Below are 20,628 nucleotides of genomic sequence, written 5' to 3' on the forward strand. Positions count from 1 at the left end.
AGTGCAATTTAGTGAATGACCAGGCACGTTTTATGTATAGGCCAGAAGAATCATTAGAGTCACATACCTTTTCTTTTGTACTTTCACATTAGGGCAGAGAAACTTATGTTGTTAGTGAAATGCATCTGAAGGGAGCATTTGGAGAAAAAGTATCAGTCATGTAACTACCCTTGGGCTGTGGGTTTCTCCAGATTAGTTCTCTTCTAAGGAAATCTCTAGAGCTTTAATTATCTGTTTCACATAGACACAAGAGATGCTGAAAGTCAGCCCAGACCCTTCTAGGTCTCCAATTTTCTGAGAAGTTTTTACTCCACAATAATGCAGATCTCCGACTGCTCCTTTAGTTTCACCTAACTTCAACTTCTACTGCTTGCTTCTCACAGCAATGAACAAAAATTGAAAACTAAGATGAGAAAGCTGAGAAAAGAATTTTAGGAAGGTTTTCAAAAAATTAAAATGGCAAAGAAATAAAATTGGTAACTAAATAACTTTACATTTATTTATTTATTTTAATATATATTAGCATTCCCATGGAAGCAAAACAAATTCCCTAATTACTCTAAGAGGCTGCAGCTCTACTCAGCAGTAAGCTTGAATGACATCTTGCAGTAAAAGAGAAAGAGGAAAAACAGTCTTGGATTGCCAAAAATTTAAATAGAAATTAAAGAGCTGTTGGCAGGATGGTGGAGTTCTGACAGAAATTGTAAAGAGGCTATTGGGTTGCGTTTCAGTCAGTAGTTCTTGTATATTCAATTCAAGTCTACGTTTTCATCACTACAAAATATCACAATGCCTATTCTGAAGGTTAAACATAAAAATACAAATTAGAAAAAAATGTGGGATTTTTTTTCGTTGCTCCTACACCAAATTTCCTGTATGTAATCTTGGCAAGTCATTCATTATTCTAGTACTCCATTGGTAAAATGAAAATAAATAATAGCAGCTATTAAACACAGAATTTTTGTGGCTAAATCCACCAGCCTTTACAAAGCACTTTTAAATGCGATGATGATGAAACCTATAGAAAAGTTTACAAATAGTTATTTCAAAATTCAAAGCAGCCCACTCTAAATTCACAAATGCTAAGTAAAATATGTAACAGCATAAATATCAAAAGGGATGGAAGGGAGAAAAAATATTACATGATTTTAAATCATGAAATGCAAATGGGATTTTTCAGTGTATTTATAGAGTGATGGCTATTATTCTTAAAATGCCATTTGGCTGGATAAATATGAACAGCTATAGTTCAATGAACTACTAATACTTTGGCAGGTGGGTATCACAAATCCTAAGAGCAGAGATGTCTGACTCCTTGTTATTGACAGAAAGAGCAAGCTGTGGGAGATGGGCAGCTCTGAATCAGAAAAATACTTTAGGATTCCTGAGAAAAATGAAGACTGAAGCAATTTGCCTCAGCAAATGAAGATAAATGATCTACCATGTCACTTAACAAGTTAAGGAAATATGCCCATGATTGCACAAGGATGTGCAGTGAGAGCAGGATACATTTACATTCAGCATCCTGTTTATAATGAAGCCATTATTTGGGGCTACATTCTTAGTGCTTTCTGCTGTGATTTGCAGTGTCACAATGATGATCAGAGAATACTCTGACAAATTACAAGTTAAAATAATATTGCCATGGTATAACTGTAAATATACAGAAAATTACCATAGGGCCAAGTGAACTCAGCCTGTATTTATCGTTATCATCATTAATCATTTTTCTCCTCTTCCCCCCCCTTAGAAAAGCATGTTTATAGGACTGCATAAATAACTTTAAAGAAGTGCCAAAGACAAGAAGGGTCCCACCCTGCTTTCCTGACCTGTCCTTTCCCCATCCTGAGGTGACTCACTAAAACAGGTGTTTAAGAATTAAAAAGGAAACCTTGATCCTGAATAGCTGAAAGCATAGCCCAGCACAGACCCAGACAAGAAGTCTTTTCATTCTTCAGATTTTTTTGATTATTTTGTTTATTTATTTTTTAGTTTAGACAAGGCAGCCATTGATAAGAGCAGTCACCTGGCAGAGAGATACAGGTAGGGAACCTTCCTTTTCCAGTTTACCTGTCCTATATAATTAATAAGTTTCTGACATCCCTTAAACTCTGTAAGGGATAGTTCCTTCTTTCTGTACCTTTCAGGGATATTGCATTAAATAAAAGTCTTTTTTTTTTTTTTTTCCCCATTTTTTTTCCTCTCCTGTCCTCCCAAAAAAGAAATGGAATTAGAATAGAAAATGCCATACTTTCACCTGAAAGGAAATCTTCCTTACAGAGCTTCAGAATATATCATTTCCCATCTTTGCTTTCCATTTCCCTACAGATTTAAATTAAAGGAGCAAAATATTTGGCCTCAAAGTAACCTATTTTACTTTTTAGTCATCATGGATGTTTTGATCCCTTTGCTCTAGACTTTCAGGCTGAGTAGCCCAACAAAATTACTACAGCTGCTGAAATGCATAGAGTGAACTGAACCAGGCCTTTCACTCCTGCCAAGCAAATGTAATAGCTGTCACATTTAACCCCTGGACTCTGCTCTTTTTCCCATTTCAAGAGCCTCAAGCTCTCTGAAAGCCAAAGCACTTCTTTTGCCTTTCCAATTAAGCAAGTCACAGTATTGTAAATTTTAAGTAGGTAATACAAATATAAACACCAACCATGAAAATTGGCAACCAGAACCTTCCAGCCTCCAAACACCTTTGAAGAGTATAATGAACAACTTCAGGAAATGCAGTGTGTTGTCAGTACCAAGGTAAAAGTCACTGTCACTCATTCTCTTCATAAGAGTGTACAAGCCATGCTAACTGCCCATGGGAAAATGGTATCTAGCTCCACTGTGACCAAAGATCCCACACTGCAATATTTCACTTACATGAAAGGTTGTTGAGCACAGTATGGAATTAGAGGGAAGGCTCTGTGGGCTAAAACCTCTTTTCAAATTTGCCCAGACTGCTCTCATAGGATTAAACAATGTCTCTGCTGAAGTATGTGAGGGCAGAGTTTAACCTCTTTTTTTTTTCCTAAATTAAATTATATATATAAAATGCTATAAGCATTTCACTAACACCCACCAAATTTTTCTAGCACAACTCAATTCAGCAAAAACTTTATATATGCACTTCTCTTCAAGCATGTACTTCAGTCACGTTTTTAATTGCTGTGCCAAATTGAGATTTGCAAGGGTAGTAACTTTTTTTTTTATATAGTAAATTGATATCTTTTCTCTATTTGTCTTCTTCAGTATGAAAAACCTCTAAACAGATTTCAATTCTTCTTAAAAAGAGATCAAAACAAACAAACAAACAAAAAAAAAAAACACCATACAACAAAACAAACCTTGCCCTAAACATCCAAACAACAGATTCTTGAAAACAGAAGGCAAATAACTGTACTAGTGTCAGTCTCAAAAGACTATCAGGTAATTAGAGAGATGGAGTTAAAACTGCAGTGGATTTATGACAATAATAAAACTTGATTGTGCCACTGAAAGACATAACTGACCACTTGACAATGTCCTGGCACCAGAGCTTTTAAATTTCAGTGGGAATGCTGTCTTGGTATTCACCTCCACTAATCTATGACATAAAACAGCAGAATAGGAATAAAATAATGAAATTCAAATATAAGCATGTGAGGGCCAAGGATAAAACTAAAAGAACTGCTTTTATCATACAGCATACACTCACAAGAGCAAACTTGTACAGATAAAGCCGGACATAACCTCCTGTCCTGAAGACCTCAGTTTCAGATCATCATTTTTGTCTGCCAGGGAAAAAACTGTGATTCATTAACACCTCTAGGTCATCCTTCAAAGCTAATGTCAATTTTGTTTGTGTTAAAGAATAGAACAATAGACCATAAATTTGCATTCAAAAAGCAGTACCTAATAAGTGTTTACACTTATCTTTGATGTGAGCTGTGTGCACTTATTGCTTCTCAAGCTCAGGCCACATTTCAGCCCCTTGCTGGCAGATCATAAAATCTAAGAGAATATTTACTTCATGCATCTCCTAAATGTGTCTTGTATACCATAAAATAAATATATAAATCATAATATCCACCTCTTACACAGGAATGCAACATGCGTGCATCAGAGGATGAATTGCTTTCTGTAGTCTTCTGCTACCCACTACAACAGTATGGGGACATGGCAGTCCATCTTACCTGCAGGCTGAAAGATCCTTCTCTCTATAATTTTTTTCAGGATCTGCAACAATGCCACAAATCTTATTGTCACTATTGCATACAGACCGGGACTTCTGGGCAAACTAAACCTAGGGTCCAAGATCAGACAGAAATCTTAAACATCCACATCTTTTTCAGTCTGCCCATCTTCAGGGCAACACTTGCATACATCACTGTTAAGCAAAGCTTTAAGTGCAGTCCAAAATACGAAAAGTTTTGCAGACCTGGAGCCTAGGGATGGCAAGACCACCTACTCCAAAGCATAAAGTCTGCTGTTTTAATTTTTGGTAGTTTGCTTGTTAATTTTCCACTGATGGCTTTATTATTCTGGAAAATAAAATCTCTTTTTAAACAGTCACAGCATTAGTCAAGAGTGCTACAAGCTGACTGGTTTGGAAATCTTTATTCTGAATAGTAATTACTGAATCTTGTTCAGTAATTACTGAACAAGTACTGAATAACAATTCTTAAAGCTTAATAACAGAAAAAATAATTTTACCATTTTAAGTACCATCATTCTCTTTTATCCAAGAATTAAATACCAAAACCAAAAAGATTTGGACATAATCCTTCCAAACTGTCAATATGCCAACCAGCAGAAATCTCACCCAATGTTTGTCTATCCTTCAGACACACATGTTTAGGAAATAATCTTATTACATTAGACTATAAAATGTGGCAGCTTATGATCTGTTGTGTAAACAGCTGAGAGATACATCCATCCGTCTCCTTTTGCAAACCTCAGTGAGAAGAGGAACATCTGAAATGGCAAAATCTGCAGCAGTCCCAAACTAAGTCTTGCTGTCCATGCACTAAATGGAGCCCTTAGTCAACTCAAATCTGTATTTTTTATTTTTTATTTGTTGGTTTTCTTCCAGATAGACTCAGATAATTTGAATAAAGATCTGAGCAGGATTTAAAAGCTTATATATGGGAATTCAAGAATGAAAATTAGGAGAGAAATTACAGCCTTGAATTTTGTGCACCAAGGGGAAGCTGGAAAGATTATTGGACTATGGGAGGAAAAAAAAAAAAGAAAGGCAACTTGTGCGCTCTGAGACAGGAATCACACATTTTTCTCTTTGACAAGGCTGTCACCTTTTCAAAATCACTTTCCTATTTGTAAAATTAGGCTTATCTTACCTCTACAAGGTCTTCCAAGAATAAGGATACTAAACGGATATAAAGTACATGGCTATGATGATTATGGGAATAATTAAGGAAGCTGGAAGACAAGAGTGACCAACAAACAGCAGCGGAGAAGTAGAGTGCACAGACTGAATGCTGACAATCAACGGGAATCGAAAGTCTGAGGCTGAGCCTCAGAGAGTACCTAAAGAAAGTGAGGAATCCAAGCTGGATTCAAGCTTGTAGTAATATGCAAAACTGGAGTATTTAAACTACCCCAATGAGCTGAAATAACACAAATTCATATCCAGAAAAAAATCAAAGACAGTAAGTACAAACTTTGCCCCTGGTGTGGCAGAACTGCTAATCTTCAGGCATCTCAGCTGAGGCAGCATATAAACCTTTTCAGCATACCCTTTATCAGGTATCAGGATACGTGACTAGCTCAAGAGGCTGACAAAAAGTAATGGTAGTTCCTATTCCCCATTTAAACTGACAAGTGTAGTATAGGAAGAGTCATTTTACATGTCATTTATGCTTTCAGAAAATGACTCTGAAATGAAACAAAACCAATCTTAACTTGGTAATTAATGTCCAAGCAAGCATGCAGGGGAGAATACAGGCTGAAAAAGCTAAAAATATTAAGTAGAAATACAAAAACAAGAAAAAACAAAAAACAAACAAACAAAAAAACACCACAGCCAACAAACCAACCTACAATCAAAAACAAAAACAAACAAACAAACAAAAGCCAAGAAAAAACAGGTAAAGAAATACAAGCTTTCAAATGAGGCATACTAAAATTGAAAATTCTTTGTTATTGTAGAAATGTAGACTGTTGTCAACTTGGGCTGTTGTCTACTGTGGCACAGTAGACAACTATGGCTGCTGCTGTTTCACTGTGTGCCTAAAAATTGTTATGGGGCACTGGGAAGAGAATTACTGATGACCCACAGTGCATGGGGGCATGTGAAATAGAGGGTCTGGTCCAGACATCCAGAACACAAACACTTTTCATCCCAGGGAAAGACCTGATGACCTAGGTGGTTTCTTCAAGCTATGCAGTCCTAGGCAGTAAATTGTTAAAATGACTTACTATTATTGTTATTTTATTTGTTCATTAGAAAGATGTAAATGCCTCCAAAAACTTGTGGTATCTACAGTGAAACAATAAGTATTAGGAAGATTAGATATATTAATATTAGCAAAACTGGAAGTTATTATGTTTTTACTTAGCTTTATGCTTAATTTGGGAAAGATCCCTTTCTTTTTCCTTGTTTGAATGCAAACATGAGAAGTCCTGTACTTCCAGCTACACATTGAAATTATTTATTATGCAAATTATGCAAGCTTTAGCCAAGAAGTATTGCATAACATAGACTTTCTTCATAAAAAGTACAACTATTTTTAAAGCAAACCAATAACAGCTGGGAAAAAAAAAAAAAAAAGTAACTGGAAACCAGAATTGATGGTAATCTATAATGGTGATTCACCCTATCTATTTTCTTTGTTTCAGACTACAGCCTAGATCACTATATATATGTATAAACAGGAACAATTAAAAAAATGTGTTGAATTGTGTTGGTATTGGGGTCAGGTTTCTGTAATACACCAAATGCTAAACTTCCAGTCCATAAACACCTTCGTTAAAAATAAACCATAAATCTATTATCTTTACAGCAACTGCAATCTGGAAAATGTGCTGTCTTTTAATTTAGTTGCCTCATGAATATCATATCAACCAAAAAAGCAACCTGAATTAGAAATATGTTATCAAGTGAAAAGTCCACTAACTGCATGATAGACCACTGTTTTGGTTTTGTTTTTAGCCATTTTCCCTTTTCCTGACATCAAAAAATAACAAAGTTTCTACAAGATTAAATGGTCTGTTCTTAAAGGGCCTAGAGTACATGGCCAAATTTTCAACAATGGGAAGTTAAACTTGGGGATGACTAAAAAGTTCATTTCTAAGTCAAAATTCTCATCTTGTTCTGATAAAAAATAAAAAGGTCAATGATTGCTGTTGGATATGAAGGGAAATATATATGTATATATGTATATATATATATACACACACAGGAAAACTCCAAACAAAAGTGCTTTTCAATTATGCTTCAAATATGCATTCTAATACAATCATTTTCATCAAAGTGGAAAATTTGAAGTGTGGCATTTTGTCATCATCAAAACAAGAAACTCAAAATTACTTGTTTTGACACTTCCCAACTGAAGTATTTGACAGGAGCATGTCAACTTTGAAATAATTTTCCAACTTCAACTTGCTTTCTTGAACATTTTTTGACTAAATTAATACAATGCCTATTAGTATTAAAAAGAAGTCAGGCATTTACTTTTCCAGGACTTTATCCTGTTCTGAATTATAATCGGGGAACTATAGGCCTGTCAGTCTGACCTCAGTGCCAGGGAAGCTCATGGAGCAGAGTATCTTGAGAGTCATCACGCAGCACTTGCAGGGCAAGCAGGCGATCAGGCCCAGTCAGCATGGGTTGATGAAAGGCAGGTCCTGCTTGACGAACCTGGTCTCCTTCTATGACAAAGTGACGTGCTGGGTGGATGAGGGAAAGGCTGTGGATGTGGTCTACCTTGACTTCAGCAAGGCTTTTGACACCATTTCCCACAGCATTCTTCTCAAGAAACTGGCTGCTCGTGGCTTGGACTGGCGCATGCTTCATTGGGTTAGAAACTGGCTAGATAGCCGGGCCCAAAGAGTCATGGTAAATGGAGTCAAGTCCAGTTGGAGGCCAGTCACTAGTGGCATTCCCCCGGGCTCGGTGCTGGGGCCGGTGCTCTTTAATATCTTCATTGATGATCTGGACGAGGGCATTCAGTGCACCCTCAGTAAGTTTGCAGATGACACCAAGCTAGGTGTGCGTGTTGATCTGCTCGAGGGTAGGAAGGCTCTGCAGGAGGATCTGGATAGGCTGCACCGATGGGCTGAGGTCAACTGTACGAAGTTCAACAAGGCCAAGCACCGGGTCCTGCACCTGGGGTGCAATAACCCCAAGCAGAGCTACAGGCTGGGAGATGAGTGGTTGGAAAGCTGCCTGGCAGAGAAGGACCTGGGAGTGATGGTTGATAGTCGGCTGAATATGAGCCAGCAGTGTGCTCAGGTGGCCAAGAAGGCCAACAGCATCCTGGCTTGCATAAGAAACAGTGTGACCAGCAGGGCTAGGGAGCTGATCGTCCCCCAGTACTCAGCTCTGGTGAGGCTGCACCTCGAGTACTGTGTTCAGTTTTGGGCCCCTCACTACAAGAAGGACATCGAGGTGCTCGAGCGAGTCCAGAGAAGGGCAACAAAGCTGGTGAGGGGCCTGGAGAACAAGTCCTGCGAGGAGCGGCTGAGGGAGCTGGGCTTGTTCAGCCTGGAGAAAAGGAGGCTCAGGGGCGACCTTATTGCTCTCTACACGTACCTTAAAGGAGGCTGTAGCGAGGTGGGGGTTGGTCTGTTCTCCCACGTGCCTGGTGACAGGACAAAGGGGAATGGGCTTAAGTTGCGCCAGGGGAGTTTTAGGTTGGATGTTAGGAAGAACTTCTTTACCGAAAGGGTTGTTAGACGTTGGAACGGGCTCCCCAGGGAAGTGGTGGAGTCGCCATCCCTGGAAGTCTTTAAAAGACATTTAGATGTAGAGCTTAGGGATATGGTTTAGTGGGGACTGTTAGTGTTAGGTCAGAGGTTGGACTCGATGATCTTGAGGTCTCTTCCAACCTAGAAATTCTGTCATTCTGTGATTCTGTGATAACATTGAGAGTTTTAAAATTATTGCATTCATTCTCCTCATCATTTTATCCTCATTTTTCATGACATTTAGATCTCTTCAATCTGTTACATATGAAGATGTGTTAAATATGTCTCTGTGTTTGTATCCGTTTGTTCTTTGTCTAAGCATAACAGTTTGTAGAGGTAGAAACAGGGAACTGGCTAATTCATCTGCTTGGGGAATCTATATTGCATATGATGAATGAATAGGAAACGTGACAGTAGCAGTGTCCTCAGCACTGTAGGATATTAGCACCATGGTCCTTGGTGCAATCACCAAGGTGAAGCAGACAGCAAATAAGTCTTTATACAATGCAATAAAATGGCATTTAGACAGAACTCCCAGTAGGCTTAAATTTGGAGGTTTCCATCTGCCTCATCATTTCCTAGGAGTGTCTATACTGTTCAAGGAGCCAGGTTTAGCACAGGTGAGCCCGTTTCAAAATCTTTCCACAACAGAAATTGAAGGATGCTTCCCCTACTTTCCAAAATGTTAATATATATTCTTTCTTTCCTAATGAGAGCTGATCTGATACATCTGCCCTACAGCACGGTCACATGAACTACTGAAACACTGCAAGGGTAGGGGGAATAATTTCTGAAGAAGACAGAAAGGGCAACTGGAGGGTAAAGGAGGGAGAGAAGAGCCTAGAATCTCTTTAAAAAGTTCTGCCATTAAAAGATTCCTAACAGAGGGCCTTGGGCTTATATCTCAGGGTGAGTGAGGCTAAATTGCAAATACATACTGTCTGGCTTACAAATTCAAAAGGAGAGTCACATACACCCACACACAAAATCAGAAACATGCAGCTGGGGAATGTCACAGAGCAACTATATTAATGAAGATTCACGCTAGCCTCCAAAGCAGCTTAAGTCCCAGCTATCAATTTTCTACGGAGGCCAATATAAAATTTTCCAATGTATTTCTGGTTAAATTGCTGACTCTTTGAAAGAAGAACCTTCATAATGCCGAACTTCCCCTCTTTAACACTTCAAGAAAAGACTAAAGTTACGATGGATGATACTTGCCTTTTATGATCAGCCTAGTAGCCCTTTGGCACAGTTCAGTTACATCTCTAAAGAAAAGGAGCAGAGCTCCTAGCACCCATCGTGAAACAGCATACACTTGAAACATTACCAAAGATTGGTTAAATGGAAAGATTTGTGGTTTTTCATTTGTGGAACTTTTCCTATTCAAGGCAAGGATTTCTTACTAAATAAAGAGACATGGAACAAGTAACATGTGGTTAAAGTCCAAAAATGTCACTGTGAAAATATCTAAAAAAATAAAATAATAAAAAATCTGTTTATAACAGAACATATGTAGTGTTAATATTAAAAGTTAAGTGCTAAAAACAAGAATACAACCTCATTTAAAAGCTTTATTTTACAATGTGACAACTTTATGAAGCAGCATTTAAAATGTCTTTCCTTGTCTACAGCCACAGAAAGTATATGTTAAAATCACATTAAAGCCACATATATCATTGACAAATGAGGGACAGAGGCCTAAAGCTAAGAGAGCACTTGAATTCATTCCTGTATTTTATCTAGCTGCTGAGTTCAAGGTGAACTTTTGTATACTTAGAGCTACCCACACAGAATGATTCAAGATAGCTAGGTGAGACCTTGGAAGGTCAAATCATTCAGCCATTTGCTCCAAGGCAGGAACAGCTGCCTTTCTGTACAGAATGACATTTCAAACATATGCTCATCTAACCTGTTTCAGTGATGACGACTACTAAGAGATAATTTACTCCCATAGCCTTAACGTTTAGAAGTCCACTGTGTTGCAATTTAATTCATTATTTCTTGTTGAGAACAAGTTATTCCCTTGACTGCAGAAGCTTTTTATGTGCTTGATGGTTGTTACCATGTTACCTCTTCCATTCATCCTCTCTAACTGTTCTTTCATTTTTTTTCTTCATATGACACTCCAATTAGTCCTCATATTTCTTAAAGTGAAATGCCTGGAACTGAAGAGAATATTCCTGTTGGGATTTTATGACTGATGAATAGAGCAGATGCATCACTCTGTCTTCTATCTATTTTCATATTTATCTTTACATTTCTCTTGTTACATCCCAACATGATGTTTATTACTTTTAAAAATCTGTGTTCAAGTCAAGTGTCAAGGCTGACCCTGGATCTGGTCTAAGAACTTGCTCCATTTGCTTCTTTCAGAATAAATAATAATAATAATAAATAATAATAAATAAATAAATAAAAAGTTGGGCCAGATCCTTCTTGAAAAAACATGCCTACACACTGACATTTGGTTCAGGGAGATGAAAATATTACACAAGCTCTTTCAAACCCAGAATTTATAAGGACACTTAGTACAACTAATTGACCAATGTTGACAGCAAAGAAAGCTAATTGAAGCTCTGTTTATTTGTTGAATGAGGAAAAAAAAGAGGAGGAAGCGTTCCATGATGAAACGCAGCACCCAGCATTCCCAAACATTACCTCACGACAATGTTTTAGGCTCATTTGTCATAAGCCACAAACAAAAACAAAACGCACATGTACTTAGTATGGCTTCTCAACATAGTTCTCCATGGAAAGTAATCTCCCGGGTTCTTCTAGTTCTTGCTGTGATTATGTAATTCACTAGTTTAGTAAATATGCTATCTGCCAAATGTACCACATTAACACTCCCAGCTCGGCCCTCAAATGTAATAATTGGATTTAATTTCACACTGCTGGCAAGTGTACAACATTTCCTCATACTAGATGAGAGATGGTCCTGTCAAATTACCTTTTGTTCACTTCACTCTGTACAGCAGAGTGAAGCCCCAGCACAGGCTTATCTTAACGACTGCCTTCTTAAATTGCTTTGGTATTCATTTTCATTAGGAAGCACAAACCACATGAGGAATTCAAAATACACTCATACTAGTTATACCTGTAGCCAAAGACCCTGTAGCCTTGATTGGTTTTGAAACCAGGGCTGCTATAATTTTCTTTTGCCAGTGTTGTCAATGCTACAAAGAGCAAAGCTGCTCAGTACTTCAGAATCCAATAAAACCACACTGACTTTTGTCAAGAACAGACTCAAAAAATTAAGCTTTTTATTTATTTATTTAAATAAGAAGTTTTTCATTTGCTTTATGGAGAAAACCAATAGGATTCAGATTTATTTTTTTTTTAATCATAATTCAAAGCAAAGCAGCTTTTGGGGCGTCACTGTACAATATCTTATAGTGCTGCAGGAAATGAGCTCCAGGCCCAAACCTCCATCTCCTGAGGTCTGTGGAGATACAGGAAACAGCAGCCCTGCTCCACTGGAAGTGTGCCAAAATAAAACAGGAAAAAATAAAATAAACTTAATGAATATGCTAACTCACCATAGGTCTGTGACTATTTTTCTCAGTGGGTCTCTCTCATTACCTGGCATTATGAATTCCCTCATCTGTTTCTTTCATGGCTTCAGGATTCTCTTGTCCTACATGAAGCACCTCTAGTAAACTGTTTTTTCAGAAGTTTGGTATTCAGCAAGGCATTAGATGTTGTCCCTGCATTTTGCTTTAAATGGCCATTATGCGTTGCTAATAAATTTTTGCACTTAATGAAATAACTTTTCCAAATAGAAAGATCTTTTCCTTATTTCCTACATGTTTACAATGTAGGAAGCTAATTTTCTTGTTATTTATAATCAGCTCCTATTTAAGTGTCAGAAAAAAGCTAACATCGGAGTCAAGTGTTAGCTGGGTTTTAAGTGCGTGTGTGAGGATGAAAACTCTAACAAGGAATATTTACAACTGAACAGAAACATTATTTTCCCAATGGGATTTTTAAACCTTCAGTGAACTATTGACTATTGATCTTACTCTAAAACTGTGGAAATTAATTTCTATTAAAATGACTTTAATACTTAAGTCAACCTTATTTTACCTGCTGTTTACTAGTAATACTTCAAAACACCCTTTCAGAAGAAATGACAATGGCAAAGAGTGGAGAGAGAGAGAGAGAAAAAAAAAAAAAAAAGGAAAAGCCATATTGAAAGTTAAGAGATGACTTCTTGGAGGGAATTCTTAGAAAAAAATACATGAGATATGCAAAGAGAATGTGCTCATAAATGTCAATGGGATTCTTCAATCTGATTGTTTCCCCTTTGACCTCATATGTATGGAACAAAAATGTAATTTTGAATGCAAAGAGAAAATAATATCTGACACATGTTGACAAAAGTCATAATTTGCTTTATACTTTTAAGATTAAAGGTGAAGGCCATAACGTTTAACCTTTTTTTTTTTTTTTTTTTTTTTTTTGAGAGTAAACCTCAGGCAATAGAAAAATGTGACTATTTTTGTAGATACTGTCTAACAGTGGTTTATCCCATAAAAACAATTCTACCCCTCATTGAATGGTGATGCTTGGAGACAGAAGTAGTCCAATGAATATAAATTTTACCAGAATTCTGGAATATGCTTTGACAGAAGAGAAATTACAACAGTCCCCTAATTCTGACTGATGGCGTTTGCTAAAGAATATAACATCAAGGCTTCTTGTGGCAGCATTTCAACAAGCAGCAAGCCCTCCCTTAACTGGGAGCCTTAATTGTTGTGCAAGCTTTCGAAAGAGCATCTGCTTCAGCTCACTGAATTCATGTCACATGCAGCTTTGGCACTGTAAAACACACACGAAACACAAATCTAACGTTTAATAGTCTTCACTCTTGATTTATAGCGCTTTCGTCAGCAAGGGCAGCTCTGACCAGGCGCAGGGGAGGGTGCAGCAGCCGCTGTGCCCTCTAGCGGGAAGAGCCCCGCTCCCGCTGGCGCACACCTTGGTCACAGCGACCCACAGTTAAAAAAACATCCAGAGGCAGCCAGACAAGTGCTGGTGTGCCTAGAAAACGATTCGGCTTGAATTGATCCGACCTGCTTTTACCCTGAAAGGTAATTCTGAGAACTTGGGGAAACATAAATAAATAAATAAATAAATAAATCTCACACACACACACACCCTGACAGGGCATACTAAACATTTGCATTTCTTGATGCTGTTAATGTCATTCACTTTCAATATGGTGTTTTGCTATCACTTAAAGTAAAAGAGTATTTCAAGAATATGTGAAAAACATCTTCCCTTTAAGGATCTGCAGTAACTTCAAAGATTTAATTTTTTTTAAACTTTAATTTTTCTAAGGTTTTACCCGAGCTATTCCAAAGGGATGCAGTAGATGCTAAATAGAGTGAAACTTTGAAATGGCTCTTTTTATTTTTGTCCACAGAAACTGAGTCCCCCTGGTTTTACTTAGTAGTAGTTCTATTTTTGCTAATCAGACACAGCCTATATACTGAAATATATACTGTAGAAAATCATTATATATACATACATAAAAGTAATGATGAAAATGTGTTAAATACAACTTTGATTATGTTAGTTACATTTAATTATTGCTGTCATAATACATACTTTTTATCAAAGGGAGAAGGAATAAGACTATGTGGTTATACACATCCATCTGTCAAAACTGGCATCAGATTGTCCAGTTGAAGGAAACAACCTCTTCAAGTATTTTCTTCAGAATGTATATATCAAAGTAATATTTGCCTTATTATTAACTCCTTCATAATTTATATCATGTTCAGTAACACACAAGACACTAACAGATGATTTATGGATAAGCAAGCTGTTGGTGTACCTTCTGTTTAGCACCTCCTGGTACAGACGTTGCTGACTATTACAACTGAATAGCCTAACTCACCGATGCGCAGTGATTATTTCCCTACTGGCAGGTTATATTTCTTTTAGTCAGCGCTGACAGTTTCTTTTAAAGGTACAATGTTTTGTAGGCTAATAAACTTTGTCACCTTAGTCCACTGCCACACACCGCAGTCATTTTCTTTCTGTACTCTGGCAGCTACACTTTTATTTCTCCTGATAACTAACATTAACAAACACCAACAACTGCTACCTAAAGCCCTGAGAGAAGCAGCATGAGTTTTGCAGCAGTGCATGAAAAGCCTCCTCCTGGCTTTTCCCCTTGGCCCCGAGTGACATGTGAGCACCCAGCAACCTGCTGAGCTACCTTGTCATTTAGCAATTCCCAAACTCAGCGGTAGGCCCCTGACTGGGAAAATCCCTGCTCTGTCTGGCATATTATCTCACCTGGCATTGCAGAAAACTCTCAAGTCTCCCTAGTTCGGGTCAGTCACTCTGTGACCACAAAACACCTCACATGTATGAAACCTTTTAGGAAAGAAGAAAGGGACAGCTCTAGTACACCAGGGAGGCTGGTGAACATGTTTCATCTGATAATGAACTGGGTAGTATTTCAAACATAAAAGCATCACTTTCACAAATATATAAATATATATCTAAGCTAGAAGCTGCTGCAGCAAGGTCCCCTGACACACACAAAAAACACGCTTTTCCTCACTTGCTGCTTAAATATCTATCTGCAAACGCACCAGGCTTTCCTTTAGCAGCTTTCCCCTCCGCAGCACAGGAATGCAAGGCACAGAAGGCTTTAGCGATCAAAAGGGAGCCCCACGCTGTGGTAAACAGTGGCGGGCCAGAAAGCCCCGCAGGTGCCATGTGTCACGCATTAACAGGTGTCTCCGAGAAGCACTAACGAGAGGACCCCAAGCGAGCTGAGCCGACAGAGCAACCCTTAACTAACAGGTCCCACGGCCCCGAGGGTATCCTTCCATTCTCTTGCTCCTTCTCTCAACGCCTGCTTGTTCAGGGAAGGCTGCAAGCTACCAGCTTGAGCAAGGGGAGCTGAGTGCCCGGGCAGGAGCTGCAGGGAAACTTTGCCTGCGCTTCCACGGGTCGCTGCCGGGGGAGCAGCTGGGGGGTCACCGGGGGTCTCAGCCCTCTGCCCCGGGCTCCCTGGGGCCTTTCCCCCTTCCCTACCGAGCCCTTCGCCTCGGGGCGGGGGGGGATCTCTGAGGCCGGGAAGGAACCCACGGGGACCCGACGAAGAGCTCTGGGAAAGGAACAGCACCGGTGACGGAGGAGCAAATAGATGACGGGAGGAAAAGTCCCGACTTGTCGTTAAAATAAATAAATAAAGCGAGAGAGGGGGAAGCTCTTCCCGGAGAAGCCGGCGATGAAGGAGGGGTGCAAAACCGGGACCGCGGCCACCCCGGGCCTCCCTCGGGAGCGGGGGGAGCCGGCCCCCAAACGCCGTTTGCTCTCTGCGGTGATGCTGCGGGGGGTGGCGGGGCCACCCCCAGCCCTGACCCTGACCCCAGCCCCGTGTCCCCATCACGGTCCCGGTCCCGGTCTGGCTTACCGTTGCTCTGGCTCGGCGTCTCCTCGGCGGCGAGCTGGCAGCGCTCGCTCAGGCATTGGAAAAGTAATAAAAATCCAGCGGCTAGTTTGCCTCTCCGCAGCCTCGCCATAGCACGGAGCCTGCCGAGGCAACTCTCCTGGGCGGGGGTGGGAAAGTCCGGGAGGCGGCGGGGAGCAGCCCTAGCAGGCACCGAGTCGCCCTCTCCTCCCTGCAGCTCTCATGTAGCGGGGGGCAGCCGCCGGGGCTGGATGGGGAGGGGGAGGGATGCTGGGGAGGGCTCCGTCCCCCCAACTCTCGCAGCCTCGCCGCTCTCAGTCCAGAGGCATCACCGCCGGGGAAAACAAGAGCAGCCTCGCCCGCCAAGTGCCAAACTCTCCCTTCCTCGCAGCCTGCCGAGAGATTTTTAGGAGAGCCGCTGAGATCCTCCCTTCCTGGCTTGCCCCCACCCAGCTCCCTTCCCCCGCAGGGTGAGGCAGGGTGCCTTAGGGACGGTGCCTCCCCTCAGCGCACGACTAGGCGACAAAACCCCTCCGAAGGGAAGCGAGAAGGAAAATCTTCCAGCCGGGGCCGGCCCCGAGCCCCCGGGGGGGGGGCCGCAGGACCGGGAGGGCGGGCGGATGCGCCGCGGGCGGGGACGCGCGGGCGGGGACGCGCGAGTTCTCCCTCTCTTTCGGGCCGGTTCCCGACACCGGTAGGCGTTAGAGCAGGGCCCGGGGCAGCCCCCTGCCAGGAAGGGGGGGGGCTGCCGTGGGGCCGGATCCCCCCCCGCCCTCCTCCGCAGGGGCGCAGGCGCCGGGGCCGCGCTCGGTTCCGCTTGGCCGCAGGGACGAGGAGGTCCCGGGAGCCGCTGCCCCGAAGCTGCGGGGTCTCACGGCGGCCGGGGGCGGGCTGGGGTCGCTGTTCCTCGCCCCTCCCTGCGAGGCTGGAGCTCCGCCGCTGTGCGGGACGAAGAGAGCCCGGCCCGCGGGCTGCTGGCTGCTCACAAGTTGCTCTGCAAAGATGTGTCTGCCTCGCGGAGTGACAAAGCAAAGCAACCCCCCAGTGCCACTTAATGCTGCCTTCCCCCTCCCCCCCAGTATTTTTACTTGTGTTTCCGGATAGACGAGCTTCCCTTAATTCCCCCTCCCCGATTTATTTATTTTTTTTTTCTCTTTACCACTCAGACTTGCTCATGTACACTCATCCCCCCAAAAGTTCAAGGACTGAAGGCTGTGTCCTGCATACATTGCTCTACATGCTTAATTTAACGCACCGTGAATAATCCCATCCCCTACATTAATCTGGGAACAACGGCACGGAGACAGAATCCAGCGGAGGGCACATCAGTCAGGCACAGACAAGCGACAGGGGCACCGGGGACCGAGCGGCGGCTTTTTACCAGTTCAGCAAACTGTGGCGCTGGTAATCAGTCGAGCTCCATATAGAGAGCCGTGAATACACCAGCCTCTCAACCCTTGCTACAAAATAATTAAATTAATTAGGATGACAATTAAATTAATCAAATAAATAGGGCTACAGAATGTCAGACATAGAAGATAATTAATACTTAATCACAAAGGAACAACCAGTAACGAGACTCTGTTTTCCCTTAATTTGTCGCTGTTTCTGAGATTAAGAATTCATCAGCTTCATCGTAACTGTCTTGCTCTTTAATCTTTGATGTGCTTATGTGTAAATCAAAGCAGAATGCTTGTGGTTTTAAGAAGTATAAGCAGAAATTTACAAAATCTTTTCGACATATATTCAGATAGGATCCTAGAGGCTAATAACAATAAGGTTTATCCATTTGAATTTACAGTGGGCCCTTCTAGTCCAATTTTTGCACACCCCCTTGAAAAAAAATAAAAAATCTTCCTCAGCCCATCCAAATACTGCTAAAAAGTAACTGCAGAAGTCCTGTTTTAAGAGAAGACATTAGCAAGTTTATGCTAAGTAAGAACAGGAATAAAATCCAAGCCTCCATGAAATCTGTGGGAATTTGGGGAGTAGGATCACCCTGTACAGCAGGTGATCTGGATTATGCCATATATTTTAGAGTAGATTTGGTCAAATTATTATTAGTTACTGTTGTTTCCTAAACAACAAACAACATGGGAGAGAGATGTTTCTTCATGTGATTCAAATGCCTTTTTTTTTTTTTTTTTTTTTTTTCTCTCATGACACATGGTCATATTGCCAAAGTTCCCCCAGGTTTTACTGGGGTTGCTGAGCAGGTTATTGAGCTTTCGGCCTTTACTTGAAGGGGCAGAGATTTAGTGTTAAGGAAGAAATGCATCTCTCTCTCAGCTGTTCACCTGCATTACTGTTACATGAGAATAAGAATGTTAAGAACTGAGAAATTTCAAGACCTGTTTTCATCTGCTTTTGTACTTTTTAACTGTAGATTAGGATCTTATAAAGTTGTAGTTAATTTCAATCTAAGAAAGACTGAATGATTTGGAAAAGAAAAAAAAAGTGCACATTTAGCTAAAATAAATAATAATAATAAAAAAAGCTTTAAACCCTCTATGTATAGTCTAGAAAAACCTCAATTTTCTTTCATTTTTCATCTGCTTCTCAGACTTACAAAGAATATTTATAGTTTCGGATTTATATTCTTCATAGATGGATGACAAAAGGAACGGATTAACAATAGTCAGCTTAATCAAGCAGTTGAAGATAAAAGTGCCAGCAACATATTGGTCCCACAGTCCTAATTCGCAGTACTCTACCTAATTGTGAAATTGTTTCACACTGTGCCCCCTGGGATGTTAGCATGTGGTTGCTGTATTCAGTGCTGCTTCTGCTCCAAGGTGAAAATCAGACAGTGCTCTCTAGCAAAGGCCACGTCTCTTGTGTTAAAAGAGATAATCAGGACATATCTATATCTTGGTATAATTCTGTGTAAAACCACAAGCAAAATGTTGTATTGCATTGAAAAGAAAGAAAGCTAACAATGAATCCTATAATGATTAATGACAACATGTCATTGCTAGAGAGGCATTCAGAGCAGAGAGGTATATTTGTTCATTGTTATTTATAAACCAGAAGCAAGACTGAAAGAAAAAACTTCTTGAAGGCTTCCTGAGGTTATGAGCTGTATTTACTTGGAATACAGCACCTGTGATAATTTTTCATTAATCTCATGTGCTTCACCCTCCTTACACCTTATCTCACCTCTCTTAGGGATATATCTTGCAGTGACATAAACAGCAGTAGTTCCAAAGAAATCAACATGAATGCTTTCATTTTTGCTATTCAAGGATATGGCTGAATAGTATTCTCATCAATCACTCAGAAAAGAAGGGTGGGAAGATTCTCCCTGTTCATACTACTTACAAGTGCTCACTCATTCACACATTCGTTTAAGATTTTATTTTTATTTTTAAATCATCATAGTCTCTTCAACCTACTTGTTTTCTATGCTGACTGTCTCTGATTACAAAAAGCAGAGTTTTCAGCCTTTCTTTTCTCTTTCTAAAGTGCTGTTATCTATTCTGCTCTGATAGGTACAGGTGAGGCACCCCTCAACCAGCCTCCTGTAAGCAGTCAGTGCTAGCCTGGATAGATACCTGCTTTTGAATTTGAGAAGGCAGGGGAGGATCACAGAATCACAGAATTTCTAGGTTGGAAGAGACCTCAAGATCATCAACTCCAACCTCTGACCTAACACTAACAGTCCCCACTAAACCATATCCCTAAGCTCTACATCTAAACGTCTTTTAAAGACTTCCAGGGATGGTGACTCCACCACTTCCCTGGGCAGCCTGTTCCAATGCCTCACAACCCTTTCAGTGAAGAAGTTCTTCCTAACATCTAACCTAAAACTCCCCTGGCGCAACTTAAGCCCATTCCCCCTTGTCCTGTCACCAGGCACGTGGGAGAACAGACCAACCCCCACCTCTCTACAGCCTCCCTTGAGGTACCTATAGAGAGCGATAAGGTCGCCCCTGAGCCTCCTCTTCTCCAGGCTGAACAAGCCCAGCTCCCTCAGCCGCTCCTTGCAGGACTTGTTCTCCAGGCCCCTCACCAGCTTTGTCGCCCTTCTCTGGCCCCGCTCAAGCACCTCGATGTCCTTCTTGTAGCGAGGGGCCCAAAACTGAACACAGTACTCGAGGTGCAGCCTCACCAGAGCTGAGTACAGGGGGACGATCACCTCCCTAGCCCTTCTGGCCACACTGTTTCTGATACAAGCCAGGATGCTGCTGGCCTTCTTGGCCACCTGAGCACACTGCTGGCTCTTGTTTCATTTGGGAAAAGGAACTAATAGGTAATTGCAACACCTGGGAGAGCAGGGAGAA

General features: G+C 40.9%; 1 protein-coding gene across 1 annotated transcript in view; it reads right to left on the bottom strand.

Moving 5' to 3' along the window:
- PLXDC2 (plexin domain containing 2) overlaps positions 1-17,009 on the bottom strand; it is a 269,513-nt gene extending 252,504 nt beyond the window's left edge. Inside the window, exon 1 of the mRNA XM_084511952.1 lies at positions 16,349-17,009. Within this exon, the coding sequence (XP_084368078.1) occupies positions 16,349-16,457 (109 nt within the window). The 5' untranslated portion in view covers positions 16,458-17,009. The remainder of the gene's footprint in view (positions 1-16,348) is intronic.
- Between the last annotated feature and the right edge of the window lie 3,619 nt (positions 17,010-20,628).

The sequence above is a fragment of the Aythya ferina genome (genome assembly GCF_964211825.1).
Source record: "Aythya ferina genome assembly, chromosome: 2".
NCBI lineage: Eukaryota > Metazoa > Chordata > Aves > Anseriformes > Anatidae > Aythya > Aythya ferina.